Consider the following 20783-nt stretch of genomic DNA (forward strand, 5'->3'; position numbering starts at 1 on the left):
AGAATTTTCAAAGAAAAGTTTTGTAACATCTTGAAGCTTTGAAGAACAGACATTATTTCAATGTCCAAATGCTGTTTCAATGCGTAAACACACAAGTATGTTTACACACCTATCTGTAAATTGGATTTTGTAAATCTGAAAAAGTTATTTTGAGATCTTTAAGACTTTAATAGCTGAATTCTTTAAGATTCCATATGCATTGGGTATGCATTATCCTATTGAGAAGACTGAATATTTTGATACATTCTGACCATCAACCACATGGAGAAAGATGCAAGATTCATCTGCATGTATGAGGACTCATATATGTAACCAAAATAGGAGGAACTGACCCTTTGTAGGAATTTCTCTTTGACACAGCTTACCCCTTACTTGCCTGCTGTTTTTGTACTTTCACCCTCTTCTAAAGCAGCTGGTTCTGGACAGTGCCAGTTCGTTAGGATAAAAGACCAGGTTATTATTAGTCATAATCAACACTTCCTACAGCTGAATTCATTTACTAAGTTTGTCCAGATCACACAGTTTATAGGTCAGAAGGACATCTATTCCAAACTTCTGCTCAAAGCAGGCTCAGCTGTGAGATCAGAACAGGTTGCTCAGGGCTTCAGCCAGACAGGTCTTGAAAGCCTCCAAAGACAGAGGCTGTACACCCACTCTAGGGAACTTGTTTGGCTATACTCATGATGAAAAGGTTTTGCTTTTAATCAGCATTGTTCTTGGTGTGGTATCTAAAATAAGGACTTTGAAATGTTCTTTACTGTCCACAGAAGACAACAGACTAGCTTACTGAACTAGAGATGAACTAGAGTGTGCTTGCTTTGGAAAGGCAAGTACTGTTTCTGCATTTTATCCTAAACTACAGTTTTCTATAACATTTTACCCTACCCTGCCCTGCCTTCCACTGAATTCAGCAAGGTTATTGTATCTGAACCTTCTAAGAAGCTACAAACAGTTAACTGGAGGAATATTTTGAAGTAGAAAAATATTTATAAAACCTCTTCCACAGAGACAACAGTGGAAACTATGACATCTGGTTGACACTTACACATATACAATGTGTTGGATCAAGGAAATTTCTGCGAAGTTTAATTCTTGTTATGACTGGACTCAAATAGGCCCTGGGCTGAATTGTCCACTGCATAGGCAATTCTCCTTCCTTTACATATCCTCCAGGGCACACTTCCTCACTAAACTGCTAATCGGCCAGATAACAAAGATCTTCAAGTACTATTGGATCCAACATGAATAAGAAATGTTACTGATTCTCTGGAAAAAAAAGAACACAAATGAAACAAACAAAACAACACACCACTCTCAAAAAAACAACAAACCCTAGCATACAACACAACTCCCAAGAATTTTCAGTAGGAAGTAAAATAACTATAAAGCAATCATTCCAAGTAGTACAATTGTTGAAGATACAGACACTTCCACTATATGTAACTAGAAATCCTTCAAAGGTATCTGTTCTGCCTATAATAGGCTTGAGGACTTAAATAATTAAAGAAACTATGAGAGGCACAATCACTATGGAATGACAAGTGAAACCTGAGACACTTGTCAGAATACACAATTTTTCCCTGCCTAGAAGTAGCTATGGGACTGCCCACATGTTGCATCAATTCAAAGATAGAAAGACAGATGAAGTGAAGGAATAAACATCTACATTTTTCTTTTCCTCTCAGCATTGATGTTAATTTCCAAGCCCAGTGAGACTAGTTCAGAGTTCTCCCGAAATACAGTGTAACCCTGTACCTGTCAGAAATTAAGGAGGGGGATATCCCTTGTGACTCTACGGTAGAGGGTACATCTCTGATGACTTGGAGATTTGGCCATTCTTCCCTGCATCTAACTTTACACACCATTCAAAATCTGCGTATCAAGGTAGCCAACAGAAGAGGAAGATGAAGACAGTGGAGGGGAAACCAGTATCTGTCAACCCAGAATTGAAAAGCTCTGCTTGCTATCCAAACAAACTATTTGTCTCTACGGCACTGGGATAGTACTGGTCATGTTGTAGCTCCTGTAGTTCTCATGAGAAAACTGTATGCTAAAATAACATCTCATCAGTGCACTGTCTCTTACTGATGAGTGTAGTCTACACAATCACCTATTGAAAATCCCCACAAATTTCTTAAATGTCCCAATGAAATCCAACTCACAACTCTTGCTGCCAAATAAATCCTTCAGGACATACTGGAAGGAAATTCTTAAGTCTGTAGGCACAACTAACATCAATAATAAAAAGTATCAGTCCTTCATATCTGTCCTTAAGCAGAGAGTCACTGAGCCAAAATCCCTTTCTAGGATAAGATTAATGTGCCACGTGCTAACAATCAAAATTTGCATCAGTGCTTATAAACAAAACAGCAATAGCCTGAAAAGTGGCACAATATGTCCCTTACCATTTCCCACTCTAAACTGTTTTTGTCCATAGCTTAGCGCATTGTCTACCTATTGTTAGCTTATCTACTCATTCAATAATTATGTGGACTATAATTGTCAATAATACAAAATATTATTAAAATTAACATTCCACCTCTAACCCGAATTTTTAATTACGTTTTTTCCAAGAATCTCCTTTTACCAATTAAGACATCTCACTAAATTTACCTAGTCTTGGGTAAGAACAGCCAGTTTTATTCTTTTTGATCAATTTTGTCTTCCCTACATTTATTGTCACATTTATAAACTCCCACTGTAATAGCAGTTACTTAGGAAAAAAAAAAAAAAAGTATGCCTAACAAAAGAAGTCAATAATATTGATGGTTTAAAAAGCTGACAATTGTTCACATAAAAATTACTTGTGGAAAAATTTAATTTTAAAAAATTCTTCCTGGTATTTATCATAAATTGAGAGTAAAAAGTTAGCATATTGCCAGCCACCTCCAGTTGTGCTGTACACCTACTCAATTTTGACAAATACCTGAAAAATGTTTTAAATATATAGAAAAAACTATAAAACAATGCAGATGTTAATAACTTCAAGATGCTGACTGTGAGAATTCCATTAAAATGAATGCTGTTTACTTTGAGACAAAGCTATCTGATCCTCCAAACATGAATGCCCATCTAGTTATTCTAGCAAAACTGTTCAGCCTAGTATAAGAATGGACCAACATAATGATCTACAAATAAAAAGGTATTTAACATTGCCACTGGTTTTACAGCCTGAATTTCATATCAGTTCAGTTTACATTAAAAATTATTTCAACTATTTCATTATTTTGTTGGTGTGTGAATGACTATTGGATACCATTTTCTCCGTATTTCTTTTGCTTTATATTTGAAACATGCTTTATTGTTTTAAAGTTTACCAACGACAGCCTCTATTTAATACTCTCTTCCCATAAAAATTGGATTCGGATCTGGCACATAACATAGTGGCAGACTGCTGAAGGATTACAATTTAAATCTGAAATACAAAAAATGCCAAAGCAGAGATACCTTTATAAAGATAATATTTTTTCAATACAACGCAAAAATAAGACTTAAAAGATGATTACATATATAATTGCAGTCATAGTTATTACACTCCACATAACATTAAAGAAAAAGGTATCAAAAAATTCCATGTGAATGAAGATGCAAAAAAAACAAGGAGAAATTATTTGAGTTAAGTCTTACCTGACCAGTGTCCAGTAGTGGTACCTGATCTGTCAGTACATGTCTCGCTTACAGGCCTAAATACAGTCTCCCAGCCACCAGTAGCATAGCGCCAATTCTGAGACTCTAAAATGAGTGTTCGCTGAGTGCCATAAGCGATCATGAAGCAGTAGACTACATGATGAAGTTGACAGCCATAGCCACAGCCTTTGTTGATATTACACACAAGTTTCTTAGCTTTGCTGCAATCCTTCGGATTCTGTAAGTATGGATGAAAAAGTGAAACTGAAGAGAAGATATACACAAAGGCATACTTCTTTCTGAAAAACTGACAACTGTCATAAATCACACAAGCCATCCTGCTATAATACATCTCATATTAAAATGGATGAGTAAGCTTCAGCTCCATGAAAATTTTATGTGAATTCTTCACGGTGAACATGAACAGTTATTGAACATACTTCACTATCCTAATATAAAATAGAATACCTTCAAGATTTTACATTACTTTCTCATTTGTAAATCTGTCAGAATAAGCTAACATTTGGACTCAGAGTTCACATTCCATCAACGTGATTCTCAGTGTTGGAATGCTTTTTCCTTTGGCATTTTTCCAAGTTTGTTAGTTCTCTTTCAATGAGCATGCATGTCATCCACGGAAAGAAAGTTTCCACCTGTCTACAGATACAGGATAAAACAAATGCTTATTAATGGACTGCTTCCCAGACTAACTGACCAAATACAGAACACATACCTAACCAGACTGATAAAAGACAGTATTTTAATCTGCATGCACTCTCAATAAAATAACATACTACACTTACACAATCGAAGAAACAACAACAAAGGAGGCAAATGTCTACATGATGTGAGTGCTATGTTTACAAGTACAAACTAATAAATATTTTTAGGTAAGTGGACAACACAACAACATAATCTACAGAAGTTTTTCCTTCTGTAAAATACAGTACTTTGCTGTACACATTCATACTTGCATGACCCTAGACATACTTCTGCATTCCAAGAAGGTTTTTTTATAATCTCTAGGATGAAAAGTTAGTTTTCAGTTAAGCTGCAAGAATACTGATATTTGAGTGTCAATATAAATTCTGTTCCTTTCACAGCTAAACTTTAAATATTTTTTCTGTAAACTTGCAACAAATCAGGTCTTCCCAAAAACCAACAATCACCATCTGGAGAACTGGGATCTCTCCATCAATTGATCTCCAAAGATAATCTGAATATTCTGAGTCCTAAAATAGTTAATAAAAAATTTAATTTGTGCATTCAGTTGTGTAAAGGAGGGGAGAATGTTTCAGATCTGGGGGGGGGCGGGGAACAGGAAGAAAACACAACAAACCCCACAACATGTGTTACTTCAGCACTTGGTTTTTTTCATTTTAAGGAAAAAACATCTGATTCAAAGCCTAACTAGCTATGAAAAACAATAAATGAAATAATATTTCCATTCCTAATTTTTGTTCCTCAGACCAGTACTCTTGCCAGCACAAAGCTAATGGATAACTTGAAACTAAATCTAACAGGTATCTTTGAGACTATAACAAACCTACTTCCCACAGTCTTTTAGGGGAGCAAGAGGGTTTTTCGAGTATTGTGTGCAAGTCGACAAAGAAAGAATTCCATGAAAAAATATCTCCTCCCTGAATCTACAGACATATTTATACCACGCAACAAAGTGCAATGATAGCAGGTGTAAGTAGAATCATTTTCTGCCGTTAACTGTTACTGTGTAGAAAAGACAAGCTCAAAAACTAAAGACAATAGTGTATATTACTGTGTTGTGCTTTTTAAACTGAAATATTAGGCTAATAGAAAGAAATATAAAAACTTCTTTCTGTTATTTAAAGAATTGTCAGAAGCAGACATAAGTGTTCAGTTGTAGAAGTGGAAAATTTGTATTTTGTGTTTCCTTATCTGTTTTACTTCTATTTTTGAAAGATGTGTATAGATGTTTTAACTGCTAGTTAATAATAATAATAATAATTCATACTTTTTACAGACTATTGCAGAAGAGTTTTAATACCATTGTGTAACATACTATAACAAGACTGTAAAAAGAACTACTATGGCCAAAAGTAAACCATTAGCAGAATGTATTTATCAAAAAGTAGGACATACAGCCTGTCACAAGATATCAGTTGCTTAGACAGAGTTTTATGCATTTTTAAAATGAATCAATTATTTTGCAATATACTTTTGTTGAGACATTTAAAAAATCTTGATTTTAAAGAAAGCACACAAAAAGGAACAATAGATATATTAGCAATGTCAACAGGGCCATAAAGCATGCTATTAAGACTTTCATGCCCTTCTAACTTTCTTGCAGGCAAATGCAAGTTTCATAGAATAGCTTATTAACAATATTACAGAAATCAAGTAGGAATCACATAAAGAAACATAATTTGCTTACCAATGTTAATAGAATGAGCTTACTTGGGTTTTAACATTACTTGGAGACTTAACTAGAAAGTATATATATTCATATTAGTTTGTGACTTAAACAGAAAGCTAGTTAGGCTAATTTCTTTATAACTGTGTTTTTGTCAAATTGCTATACTCAAATTTTAAGACAAGGCAGTATTTAAGCTTAAATTATTTATTGAGAACTTAAAAAAAAAAAAAAAGAAAGTAGAGATACTTAGATATATTTCAGTTTCAACTGGGATTTCCTGAAAAAAAGTGGAATTAATAACCACCAAGAAGGAAGAAAAATTACAATCACGTTGCATGCATCAGAATAGCTTGAGTGTTCATAAGCCAAAACTGCCAACCAAAGCAACCCAGGAAGGTGCTGAGTTGATAAAGGATAACAACAGTTAATTTCAAATCCAGTGAAGACTGACAGAAGATTTTTCCTCCTGGCATAAAGTCGCAGAAAAGGATTATAAATCTCTGATTTGAATGGGGAGTGCACTCTGTTCTCATCCCTAAATACACTGCTCATCACAGACTTATATCCAATTGAGTTGCTACATAATCAAGAGAGGGACGGAAGGGACCTCCAGGATTGTCAGGGGCCCCATAATGTAAAAGCCATACAACTGCATTAAAAAACAAACAAACAAACAAAAAAACCCACACAAAAACCCAAACAAAAAAAACCAAACCAAGCACACAAAACATACTTCAATACTTAGGTTAGATTATCAAGCCATGCCAGCGTTTACACCCTTTATTTTTCTCCTAATTACTTCTATGAACACTGCAACTGAAAATAGTAACAAATTTTCAGAACTGTAAAATGTTTAAAATTATGTATTTCTGTGGAAGAGAACATTACATGTCACCTAAAATAAAAGTGGATTTTTATAACTGGCAAAATGGATTTGATGGTCTTTCATCACCAATAATACGGGCATACACTGCCACTCTCACAAAATTCAGGGTTTCCACTAAATTGATACAGTTAAACTCTCTACTAAAGGCAATATGCCAGCACTTCCTACTTGTAAGCACTGGCAGATTCCAGCAACTTCTTCCCTTAAGAAGTTTTACAGTCCTTTAGGCTGCAAATGACCTCTCCTGCCTAGGTTACAAGGAAAGTAGTATATCCACGTTTTCTCTGCAGGAAATGTATCTCCCTAATTCTTCTGTACTACATGACAACCTTTGTAATGAGCTACACAGGCCATACAAGTGTAGCAGTTACAGAAGTCTGGCTGACATCTCCCTTACTAATGGAGCTGGGAAATCACCTATTACATTGTAGACCTACAAAAGTGCATTAGTAATGAGAGAAATAGTGGTGTTTAATCTTGGATTTAATTAACATTCATTGGTTTGCCTGTTTGAAGGAATATCCTTGAATGGCTTCTTTTGAATAACTGACTTGGGTAGCTACCTTGTTTCAAATTAGTTTTATTTTATCAACACCAACAGCACACTACAACTGCCACAATGCACTACAATTTGTTTCTCATGAGTGAAGTGGATTAACTGGGAAAAGATATTATACCTTAGATTTGAATTATCGGAGGATACAAATTTACACTTTTCAAGACTTACATTTGTGAAGGGCATACGCAGAGTGACCAGAGCCTTTTTTGTTGTTGTCATTTTAGCATGAGTACTTTTATTAAAAATATCTATCATGCATTTTAATGGGAGGGAAAGAGAGAGGATTTAACACACTTTAAGAGAGAAAAATTTAAATGACACATTAAATCACAAAAAAATACTGGGAAATCCAGAAACCTCAGAATAAAGCCTTGCAAGCAAGTTTCTTTTCTTTACATGCATGTACAACTAACTACATAGTATGAACATGGCAAACTAGGACTATTATAATTGATGAAGTTGTTGAGTACTTAGTAACTTTTCTCACTTATATTTTTAACCTTCAAAGTTGAACAAAATGTTTTGATTTTTTTAAAAATTGGAGGCAAAAATATTCTGCTATTAGGAAACTGCATGCTGAATCACAAACTTCCTAAAATAAATAGAACAAAAATAAGCACAAAAGGAAAGGGGAAGAAAACAAACTGCTGCCTTCATAATCCTTTACTCACTCTACCACTTCCAGAATATACAGTACTACAGGAACCCTTGGTTGACTTCTCTTGCACATTCTCTTCAATTTTTTGATAACTAACATCCCTGAAAATAAGGTTGTCTTCTTAAAAGTAAGCTCCTAGCTTTTTAATCATTACTCTAACTACAGGGAACTAGGTAAACGTAGCCTCATTAAATCAAGTTTATGGTAATGCCATCCAAATGAAGTAGCAGTCATCACTATTCACAATCATTCAGCTAAAAGATTTCCCACGGAGATGTCCCAAAAATAATGCAGCTGTCACTGTCCAACATGTACCAGAAAGAAAACTATACGGTACTTTTATTCTTTGCAAAAAAAATAAAAATAAAATAATTACAAATATCTTCCACATAGTTCTTTTTGGCATGGAGTTGAGGGGCAAGGGTTGTTGAATTTTCTATTTTATTTTTTAACACAGTTATATTATGAATAGAGATGCATATGTATAATTTCAGACCATGGACTGCTTTACATTGCATAGTCACAGTCAGCCCTGTACTCTTCAAACTCCTGAAACCCACACTAGAAAATAAGTCAACTTGACTTCCAAACATGTGGTCACAGACATACTCCAGTTTGGGATGATTACTTGCAACAATCATTCAAGACAGGAGATGTTTTATCTTCATAAGGTCTCCAAAAGCTATGTCTGGCTTACAGGCATGTAGGCAGGCAAGAGATTGGATCACTGTGTTTTTTTCAGACAGAAGAATGAGAATAAAAAGAAAAAGAGAAATGGTAGTAATTGTATATGTGAATGACCCATCTCAAAGACTGTAACTACTCATAAGAAAGAATATTTTCTATCATTGAAGAGTTGGGTAGGTTTCCACCCCAACTTTGGGTAATGTTCCACACATTGAGAATTACCATGACTTGGGGTTTGAATCTTTTATATGAATGATAGTAATAGTATACACTTGGAGGCAAATGATCATCCATAAACATATGTAGGCACTAAACCATCCTATCCACAGTTTCCTGCTACAGTGTAATTTTTCTGGTTTTGTTGTTTTATTTTGGGATTTGTTTTTTTGTCTTCTGGCAAACCACCTTCAAAGAAACAAAGTAGTCATGGAGTAAGGGACAAAGTGCGGTCAAAGATCAAAACCAGATTATAAAAAGGAGTGAGAAATGGCAGATATATAGACAAATGGCCTCTCATCTTAGTTAAAGTTATCTTAGCAGGACTAGTACTTTCATGCATGAAACATGGAAGAACTGGTAAAAGGCAAAGCTGTTAAATTAAATGTCTAAGGAATTTTAACTCAGTCAAGTCTAGAGAAGATTGTCATGAATTCCAGAAGAAACTAACCAAAGTAAGCAGGACTCATGACAAGTGAAATTTTGTATTGATAACTAAATTTAAAGTAAGCATAGTGCAAGAAAAAATATTTCAGTTTCAAAATTCAGCTGAATTAAAAATCTTGGGCATCATTTTCAATAGCTCCATAGTCACATGAACGCAAGGGAGACCTATTATTAGCTAAGTAATACCTTAGACTGCATAAAATGCAAGATAAGAAAAACATATTTTGGTGCTATTCTATAAGTCAATACCCTATTGTCATTTGTCAACTAGTGGATGCTCACTTCTAATAGCCTGGTGAAGAATTAGTGTTAAGGGAAGACATCAGGAAGAAAAAATTACAGGTATTATAAATTCTCACACATGAAGAATGTTTGAAAATTTTAGGTATGCTTAGCCTGAAAAGAGATTTATAAAAAGAAACATAGTAAGCATATGAAAGAAATAATAGGTCAGTGAGAAAGGACTCATCACGTATTTCTTTTTCACATATTATTACAACAAAACTGACCATCCAATACAGCTAAAATGTTTCAACTAACCTAGAAGACTTATAGAATAAACAGGGTAACATTATTTGTTCATAAAATACCCAAATAATTTTTAATGTGTTGCTGTATATTTGCTAAACCCAATAATTTAGTGCTATTTTTGATGACCTGCACAGTTATAATGCTAAAAATATCAACATTTCTCAAAGCTTTTTGGAAAATGCATATCACCATTCTTCAACTTAAACCTCAAAGACAATTACTAAGGAAACACGTCCCTTCTGTATAGTTTCTAGATCCTTCCATGTGAAAGTCATACCATTTGTTGTGCAGCAGTAATACATTTATATGTTTCTAATTTCTATCATCTACCAGAGATTACTTAATAAAACAAAACCCAGTGGCATTTCCTCTGTAATACAGAAAATACTAAAACTTATTTAAAAAAAAAAGGCGGGGGGGGGGGAATACTGATTTTCTTATGTGTGTCTCAATGTTATGGGATGAACCTATAATGATTAATATCCTATTTTAAATGCATAAACATGAAAAAACGTTCAGTTCTTCCCATGACAGAAATTTTTATTATTGAGTCCTTACAAATTTATAAATAAAACAGAAAGAAAAATGGCCTGTATGATGGAAATTGAGCCAAGGATGTTAGACCTCATTCTAATTTTGAACCTAATGCAGTAACTTTCTGTAAATCACCTGCTCATGCTCATCACCAGGTTTCCTTCTCAAGACAATGAGGATAGTTACCTTTCTTGGAAGTGCCTGAGGATATAATACACTTTCTGAAAGGCTATAACCAGTTGTGCTACTAATATGAAATATTTGGATTCTGTATGTATTGTGACTTGGCACTGGTTTCACTCTTAATACTGTTTCTACATTTATTTTTAAATGAGAATAAATTACCTCTATAAAAAGAAAAACCCTTTATCATAGATTATACACATCTAAATAAATTTTAGGAGGAGCTAATTGGGCTCCCAGCAATTTGCTCAGTAAGTAAATTAATTTCAAATTCACTAGAAAACAATGTAAGCATTTATTTAATGCTTCAATTTTGAGCTTCTGTTCTCCTAAACTCCTTTTACTTTTGTTACTCATTGTACATACTTGGAGGTCCTAGTCTTGAACTAAGGCCATGAACACTGTAAAACATACAATAGGAAGACAACCACTCTCCAGAGACATACACATGCTTAGATAAGACAACAAATGGATATGGTGAAAGAAGAGAAAAAGGTAGAGAAAGGCCACATTTATCACCATGAAAAGTAGTTACAGTATACCATTGCCAAACAGTGACATCGAAAATGAAAGAATGAGTAACAGTTCGCAAGAAGGAGTTGAAGGAAGACAATAAAGTGATGTCTCCTGCATAATTTACAGGGAGTTTTTTCAACAGAAGTGTATCTTTTTTATTTAACAAGCAACAAATACATAGCTCGGTCACAGAAGAGAAGGTTCCAATAGCTGAACTGTGAAATGTGGAATAATGAAAATCTGAGAAACAAATTTAGCCATTTACTTAGAGAAAAGATCAGACATTAAAGGTGACCACACAAAACAGAGTGGTGAGGTGCACACACACAAGGAAAAACAAACCAAATACAAATAAAACAGACTACATCAAATATCTTTTTGATCACTCTATAAATAGCTGCATCCATTCATACATGAATAAAGGTCCCCAAACCCTCAGATCAAGTTTTGTTTAAATTTTATAGACACACATAAGCACATGTATTAAAAAGGCTTTATGCACTCACAAATATGAGCATCTATGAAAAGCTTCACACATCCGTTGAAACAGTCTAGGCCTGGACAATATACTGTACAAGCACTTCAATTTTGCACACTCAAATTTTTAAAAATGGGCTGCTTGTTCAGAAGTTTCATACAAGGACTGTCATATTTTTATTTTTAACACTGTGCAAACATATGTATGCATTCTGATACTCTAAAGAATCAAAAATAAAACCCAGAGATTTATCTTTTGCAATAAAACAAAGAGTCCAAACAGGTAAGTACAGTCCAGTGAAAAACACAGATCCAAAAAAACCCACAAACAAACCAAGCAGCCCCAAACAACCTACAACGAAAACCCAAAACCCCAAAGATTTTCTTGAAATACTATCATTCCATATACATATAAAATAACGTTTGAAACAAACGTTCTAATTTCTTTTGTAATTCATTCATACACAAACACTTAAAACCGTCATGTAATTATTCTATTACAAGGGCATAGCTAAGTGCTATATATATATATATATATGGATTATAAAAAAAGTTTACCTTGATTTAAAAGCTCTACCCTCTTACCTGTAGATAAGTTATTCTCCTCTGTACCAAATCTGTTAGATCTTTGGCCTCTTTTTCTCGCCAATCTCCTGCTCCATCTGTTTGACTGAGGTAGTACAAGTCGGTCATTATCGACCTGTAAACAACAATAGAAAACAACCTTAAAAAAATGGGAAACAATCTTAACATTACTAAATTGGAGGATTAGATGAATTCAAAGACAAATTAGACAGATATTTCAATTATAGCCTCAAAACCAGTTTCTTCATGCCACCTCCTACGCCACAATCCAAACAGCAGCCAAGAAAGAATGTCCTCCATTTAACATATGTTCCATACCCATGAGTAATTATAGTATTAAACAGGAGATGGGTTAGAAAAACTCTATAAAGCATTTGTTTCTGGTATGTGCTAAAGGAAATTAAAAAGAAAGAATAGTTCCATGCTGGATACATTATCCAGTGGCCCCACATGAAAATGCAATAGTGATTCCTACAGTAGCTTCTGTTATATTGCATTTTACTTTGCCTTCTACAAACATCTTACTATGCTTGTATACAATATAATATTACAAATGTCTTCAGCACAGGTAGAGCAGTAATCCTATTTTTATTAGTGAAAACTAACTATAGAATATTATTACAAGGCTTAGTAAACAGTATTTTCTATACCATGGAGCTCCTTCTGACTCTGGAAGAAGGTAAGCGTTCTGCCTGCTTAAAATGACTGCATGCTACTAATATTCAAATGGAAAAAAAATTTAAAACTTAAAAAATTCAAAACAGACTCGCAACCATATTACAAGTCTAGAATACAAAACACGAATTTTGAGGAACTATCAAATATTCAATTGAGGTTATCTAATACACTAGAGATCCTCTTAGAGTTATCACATTTCGGTTGCCAAATAAGAGGATAAAGAACTTCTTGTCACGAGAAGAAAAATGGTATATGACATTTATTTGCTAAGATTAGCCAGGAATTTTGTGAAAAACAGCCCAAGCAGTACCATGCAGGAAAAGATTTTTCTGTATCTGTGCCTCTTGGGAAGAAATACAAAACTAGAGGCAAACTATTCAAAATATTTGTAAAAACTTTAATGGCTATTTTACAAGTAACAGGTAGCCCAATTCAGAACCAGTAATTTCAGAGTTGGCTTTATAGACTGAGAATATTTAAAGTTGCTAAACATTTCTCCATAACAATGCTAAAGTTTCAAGTTTGAACCACTTAATTCTTTCATCTGAACTTCAGATGTTGCAATTTATTGCCTGAAAATCTTGATAAGCCACAAGTTTGATCACTAGGAAGAAATGCAACAGAACAAAGGCACAGAAATTTGGGAGGTGACAAAAAAGCGTGTGAGAGGAAGACAAGTATATTTCCTAACAACCTTTAAGGTGGTCTTGTCAGCTAAGTAATACAAGACACCACTGTTGGCAGCACTTGTTAGTACTGGAACCACAAACCTAGTTAACTAAGGCTATCCCTTGTAAATAAGCCTAGCAAGTGAGAGAGGGGCAGATGATGGTATCTGTATTGGGTAACTATTTCCAATGACACAGTATTTTAAGTGGTAAATATTGAGATAAATCTAATTGGGACAGAGCTATCTATCAGCAGAGTTATCAGACAACTTTCACTAATAACTGAATTTATGGATCTGTATCTTTCCATTCTCATACACTCATTCTGGTTTTCATACCGATACTTCTACACAGGATAACAATGACACTGACTTACTGTATCATCTACTGTTGCTGTATTAAACATTATACCCAAATTGTTCAGCAGCAGTAATGTTCACCTTCTGTCAATCAATTGGAAGTACCATATTTACATTCTCAAACTATATCAGCTGGATTTTCTTTTACAAGGTCACTGAGCTTGAAACACTGGCTTTGTACAAAAATTAAAACAATTGAAAGTATCATCAGGTAACTAGTGTCAAATCACTAACTATTCAATACACATAATACTCAAAGTAACATGCAAACACAGTTTAGGGACAATTAGAACAGAATTAATGATGCAGTAGATCTAATACAATGGATTATATACAAATAACAGATAAAGAGTCTGTTCCTCTTAAAGCAGTGTTTTCCAATTTATAGAAAGCATTACAGGCTAGTAGACAAATTAAAAAAGGAAACCCATGCATTTTCTTGGGAGTTTAAATATATTTTTCTTCCCAATCAGGATGCAATCATGTTGGATGTTTAAAGAAAAACTATGAATTTCAGGTCTAAACATTTAAAAAAAAAATCCTCTACTATCGTTCAAAGCAGCTGCGCAACCACAGCCACATTTTAAACAATTTTCAAATGCTCTCTTTCACTGGCCCTAAAAAAGTCTTTTCTGGACTTGTGATCTAAGTAATCAGTATACTCTCCTTTTACTTTATACAAATATATTTCTATTAAATACTGGCATAAAATAACTGAAAATACAAGGCCTATCAATAAAAAATACCATTTTCCCCTCTCAGCAGTCAAGTAATTTTTCCTATTTCTAAGGAAAAAAAAGTGTTGTTCAAATTTTATATTTTATATTATTGCCCATGGTGATCATGACAAAGCAAAGGCAGTAGGTAAGTTTAAAAAAATCAGCCTTACAGATTAAATACAATTATTTTCCATGATTTTTGAGGTAAGAGGAATGATGAGAGAGTTCTTACACAACCTCAGTGACTCAACACTTTAGGGAAAGGCAGCTTTGCTCAGTACAAACCATAAAGAATATCAAATAATTTGTGGGCAATTTTCTGAATTCATGCAAGAGTTTTCAGATAGCATCCACAATCTCTTTTAAAAAAAATTTACTCTTATAAAACTCTGAAGGAAACCAGGAACTGAAAAATTCACAGATGTTATCACAGAAATGATTATAGGGTAGTGTAATTTTAACACACTTTCAGTCACAGAGACCTTTCTTTGATTGCTACTGCTGGGAAATGTGCATTTTTTAGGTTTACATCTGCTAGGTTCTTTTGAGTGTGACAGACCATCACGATGGCTTACTAATACAGATTTAGAAGAGACACAGACTAATACCAAAGACCAGAGTCAGGCTCCATGTGGAGAGCTAAAAAGTAGATGGGCTGGTAATCCATGAGCCCAAGATAGCTAAGTGCAGACAAAAGATGAGCCTGCACAGGATTATTAGAGCCTATTGTGGGTGGTAAAATGGCTGAAAGAATTTCAGACACTGGCATTGCAGATATTTAGTAAGTAAAACTTGGTCTTTCATTGTGTTATGAACTAACAATATCAATTTGTTGTTGTTACTTTTGTTTCATATCATAAATTAAATCTCAGAGCTGCTCTTACAAGCATTTTGCTCCTGGAAAGCAGAATGGAGTATAGAATCTGGCTATATATTTCATCTGCATTTGATTGTCACAAAGAGGGGATGGTGGGCATTTTTAACACATTTTTAGAGATCAGTCTAGACATTTATTCCAGCCATATGACAAAACTGCATTTAATGCTCCTAGAAACTTTGCATCAACGAATAAAAACTCAAAGAAAAAAATGTGATATGTTCCACCAAATTCAAGGGAAATAATGTGAAAATATGCCCAAACACTATGCATCAAACCTTGGCCAGCAATCACAAAAGCCCTGATGACAGCTGTTCTCCAGGAGCAGAAGGAATGAAACTAAGTCAGTAACAGCCACTTTGCAAACAACGTAATGCCAACATAGAAAACAACCATGCCAACTAGAGGACTAATCTGTTCTTTTTTGTTAACTCTATATTAAATAGTCTTTCCACTGTTAAGATGAAGCTACTCTCAACAACCCTCTTCCCTACTGCAACTACAAGAATACAATTACATATTCCATAATGCAGGAAAATGTGCATCGGGCTACATTGTTTCTTAAACAGAATCAGTAGTGAAATACCAGACAAAAACATCTGCTAAGACCAGCACTCTCTGGGAGAAAATCTACACAACCCCTAGGACACAGCCAAGAAATAGTGAATAAGGCATCCAACAAGAGAAGCACTATCGTATTAGTAGTGGACCATTTGCATAACAGCACCAAGATTGACAAAGAACTCTAATACTACTTATCCAGAAGTCTTCTCTATGACACAACAGGCTTTCCTCACAAACAAACAAAAAAATTAGCCACTTTCCTTACATAGTTACTGCATCATTTGATCACTACCCACACCTTTATGTGCTTTCCCACATAAGGAGGGCATTACAAACTTCTTCAAGTACTTATAATTAACACTAATCTTTCTAATCCAAATATTAGATTATAATATATATTTAAATATCTAAGATATATATGTTTATGTGTATATATATATATAAAAACAAGTAATACCAGCTTCACATGCAGTGTTCCATTTATCTAAGATACATAGGTAACAATTTGTTAAGACATCACCGCCAACAAAAGGGCATTCAGCAACTTGTTAAATCCCTTAAAAAGATCAACAAGTATGCATGTACTTAAAAAAAAAAAAAGGCAACAACAAAACAACCCACCAAAAAGTTGTGGTTCTCAGAGTGAACGAGAGCATCTGATTTGCTCATTCTAAACTTATGTTATGTTCCTTTCAGGAGAAGAGACCAGATGGACCATGTGGAGGGAAAAAGAGACCGCTCCTTTCCTGAGGAGCTGCTGTGTATCCTAAGGGAAAAGAACACCCCAGAGACAGCAGTGCATCACAGGCCAAAGGATGTGCCCACAAGGAGCTGGGCGTTTTCCTGCAAGTCACGCAGCAAGACTGAAAGATTAAAGGGAAAGAAGCAGACAGCCTGACCTCAAAGGGAAAAGAACGAGCTTCCTCGGGACTAGAGGCAACCAAGAAGAGCATTCTGCAATGCAAGATAATTCTATTGCCCGAAGCCAATGTTGTAAATATGCCAGGAACACAGGCTGAATATTGTAGAAACATTTTTGTATCTATTTTCCCTTATGCAACTGCTTTGAATTTCCATATTGCAAAAAAAAAATTTCTACATTTTATTTTAATAAAACCTAGTTTCTGGCTGTTTGGTTTTAGCTTAAATGACTTTTAGTCTTCTTTGGGGACCTCACCACACAAGAAGGTCTAGACAGATCTACTACTAAGACTCAACAGACTCCAGGACATTCTGCTTTTGATAACCACTGTGTTAGTCTAAAGAATACTTTTATTCAACAAGAAAATTCTTAAATACAGGAAAAAAAAAAAAGAGAGAGCAACTGTGATTGCTTGCATCATATACAAACATCTCGAGTACCACAGTGGTTTTGGACTTCCACAGTGGGATTCATCTCAACTTCCAGAGGCCTGTGAGGAAGACTTTTATTATTCAATGCAAACAAGTATGCGTTTCTAGTATGGGTTTCACCTCATCCTGAAGTACCGAAAGATGTGAAGATAAGGCTGTCAGAAATACAGAAACTTACGAGTTAGGCCTAATGAATTAATAGTTATTGGTGTAGGAAGTAAAGGAATAAGAAAAGGATTCATCCTGGGAGGCAGGGACATAAAAACTTTCTGGCATCAAACATACAACATTATTCAAGGTTCCACTGTGGCAACTGCCTGATGTGATCCTAGCTATATAAAAAGAGCAGTAAATGTGTAGATAAGTGATTTTGTTCTCATGACAGACATCAGTAAGTCTGGCATTAGACAACTTTCTCCAGTTTTGGCACAGATAGTTTAAAAGGTACATGAGGAATCAATGATCTTAAGTCCAAGAAACCCAAATAGAAATAACTTCTCTGGAGAGCAAATATTTCTGGGTGGAGGTAACTATTGACATGAAACTGTCCAGGGAAGTGGCAGCTTCTCTGTCAGTTGACTGTTAAACTGAAGATCTCAAGTCTTTTGGAAAATTCTGCTTCAGCCAAGCTCTACTTTTATTTCAGTCAAACATACATAATTGCACTCAGCAGAGAAATAATTGGATGAAATGTAATAGCTTATTTTATATAGATAATATCTCTTGATAATTGAATAGTCCCTTCTCTCTTTAAACTCCATCAATCTGTGACAAACTGGGTTTTGGAATTGTGGAATATTAAATTAAAAAATTAAATGGACTATATTATTTGCCCACATTAATAATCAAATTCATATTATTTTTAAACTGTTCTAAATAGTGTTTACATTATTTCCAAATAATTGAAAATTCTTACTGTTTTTTCCTTTTACTACAGTATTTTGAAGGCTCATGCTTTACTACTGATGTTCACACAAGCAGATCGCAGCTTTTTTTGGAAAAGAGATACTTGTTTAATGGGGTATATTTAGTTAATTCAACTGTTTTCTTATGACTGTTTACTAATGAGACACAAATTGCCATTGCAGTCCTGTTGGGAACAGAGTTATAAATATAATAGGCTTACAGACAGATTTTACTGAATTTTTAACACTTCCTGGATTAATCTTGTCCAGCATGAACAAAACTCATACAGAATGTTTTAGTATAATTCAAGAAGTACTTCAACAATGGGGAGGCCAGAAGATCAACAACAACTGAAAATATAATTCCAACACATCTTTGAACAACGTAATAATGACAGTGTAATTAAAGGTAATTTCTATCTGAAATATTCTGTTAAATTCTAATTACAAAAAGAAGTGACTTTTCAGAATGAGAATTAGTCCTGAAATTAAGATATTACCCAATTTTAAAGTAATTCCGATTATATAATATCCCAACGATCAATGTAACTTATATTCTAGTATTTATGAAAGGCACAATCAGATACCTAAAATAAATATTTTTAAGGGTTTTTTAATGGTTTTGTTATATGTACAAATATGCAGATATAAGCATATATAGACAGATGTAACTGAAAAGCAACAACTGGCAGCCAGGACCCAGGTCTTCTGATTACAAAAATGAAAATATATCAAGTTAAAGGGTCATAGTCTAAGCTATAGTGACATAAACTGGATATATACTTTGTCCCATGAAATACAAGTAATAATTTCATGTTCATGCTTCAGACTTGATATTTTAGCCCAAATACCAGTAATTTATCCTAAGAGATTTTTAAGAAGTGTATCAGTAGCTTAGTTAAATCAATCCATAATCCTTACAACACATATGCAGAATCAACTAATACAAGTACCTTTCCTGATGACCCAAATCAGACAGAAATTCATCAACGCGTCTTTGCAGTTCACTTCCTTCTAGATTTTTCAACTTCTTCAGTTCACTCTGGAGGAAAAACCAAAGTTCCTTAGCCCCATTTTCAATCCTCCTCCTCAATATTTCATGGTCTTTTCCAAGGCCTCCTATTAAGGAAAAAAAAAAAGCATAAAAGCATCAGCACTTGTAGCTGAATTATTTGTTAAGAAATCAATACATTTGTGATATGGAATACCAAAACTTGTTTTAGAAGTAAAAGAAAACTTATCTACCAACCATCTCCTGTCCGCTTCTTATAGTTTTCTATCTGTTCTTTGGCCTTTAAAAGTTGCTCCTCTAAAGCATGTACCTTTCCTGCAGCTGGTCCTTGATCAATGGGACCATCTGGTATCCTAGGATATAGAAAATAAAGAAATTATATGACTTACAAAATATAATTGTTTTTTGATAAATTATTTGCATTAACAGTTCAGCTTTCCTGCCATTTTTGTTCCATACTGTTTTTCTTATAAGCCTTTTTGGCATTTTCTTAAAACCAGAAGAAATTAAACATATTAACATAAATAAAGAATTTAAAACCTCAATCCCATAGGAGAAAAACAGTTCATAACAGAGCTACAGGACACAGATTCAACCTGGTGTTAAACTGTGCTGTTTACAAGACCTCCACTCACTGACAAGACCAGTCCTCAGCTCTACTTGTGAAAATATTATTTGCAGCAGCTTAACTCAGACCATTTGCTGGACTGACTGGCACACAAGCAAAGCCTAATCAAGGGATGTGCCTTCACAAGACTCAAGTTCTGGCTACTTTTTATATTCACACAGGATATACATTCTAGACTTGAATGCTGGCCATATATCCTTAGAGGAAAAGAACTCCAGCACTGGAACTTCACTTTTAAGTCAAGTCTTCCTACACATTGGCACAAGAAGATTTCAGTGTATTTTCTGGACTCAGAACAAGATCCTAGCTTCCTAAATGTACCATTTTGATATTTTTTTTTATGACAACTCTGGTATTCTAAACTGCTGGTCACCTAAAACATCACCAGCAACTGTAACATCCATTTGTGAAATTTCTGGTATGTGAGCACAGGAGAAGCATTGAAATATGTATCCTGAAATCTATAAACCATAAATTAGCCATGAGGGTATTACTGAGGTTTGATCATCATTTCAGCTTGAATCCACATATTAATAAACTGAAATTATTACAGTATAGAAATTTGATGGATCTTCTATTCACCTCACAAATTAAAATTTAAAGCAGGGAAAATAAAAACCCCTTTCATCTCGAGAGAAATGACACTTCTGGTAGATCCAAGGGTTAAAAATTATTCCACCTTTTATAAGACTTTTGTAAGAGCTGACCCTGAAAAGGAAAAG

At 34.3% G+C, this 20783-nt stretch overlaps 1 protein-coding gene across 6 annotated transcripts in view; it reads right to left on the bottom strand.

The window, feature by feature from the left end:
- Nucleotides 1-20783, bottom strand: part of FUT8 (fucosyltransferase 8) — a 135844-nt gene that overhangs the window by 43667 nt on the left and 71394 nt on the right. For all 6 annotated transcript variants that reach the window (XM_075030988.1, XM_075030986.1, XM_075030985.1 and 3 more), the window contains 4 exons: nucleotides 19671-19786; nucleotides 19375-19540; nucleotides 12299-12413; nucleotides 3628-3865 (listed from right to left, as the gene is read on the bottom strand). In XM_075030988.1, coding sequence (XP_074887089.1) covers nucleotides 3628-3865; nucleotides 12299-12413; nucleotides 19375-19540; nucleotides 19671-19786 — 635 coding nt within the window. The remainder of the gene's footprint in view (nucleotides 1-3627; nucleotides 3866-12298; nucleotides 12414-19374; nucleotides 19541-19670; nucleotides 19787-20783) is intronic.

Source organism: Buteo buteo, chromosome 6 (assembly GCF_964188355.1).
Source record: "Buteo buteo chromosome 6, bButBut1.hap1.1, whole genome shotgun sequence".
NCBI lineage: Eukaryota > Metazoa > Chordata > Aves > Accipitriformes > Accipitridae > Buteo > Buteo buteo.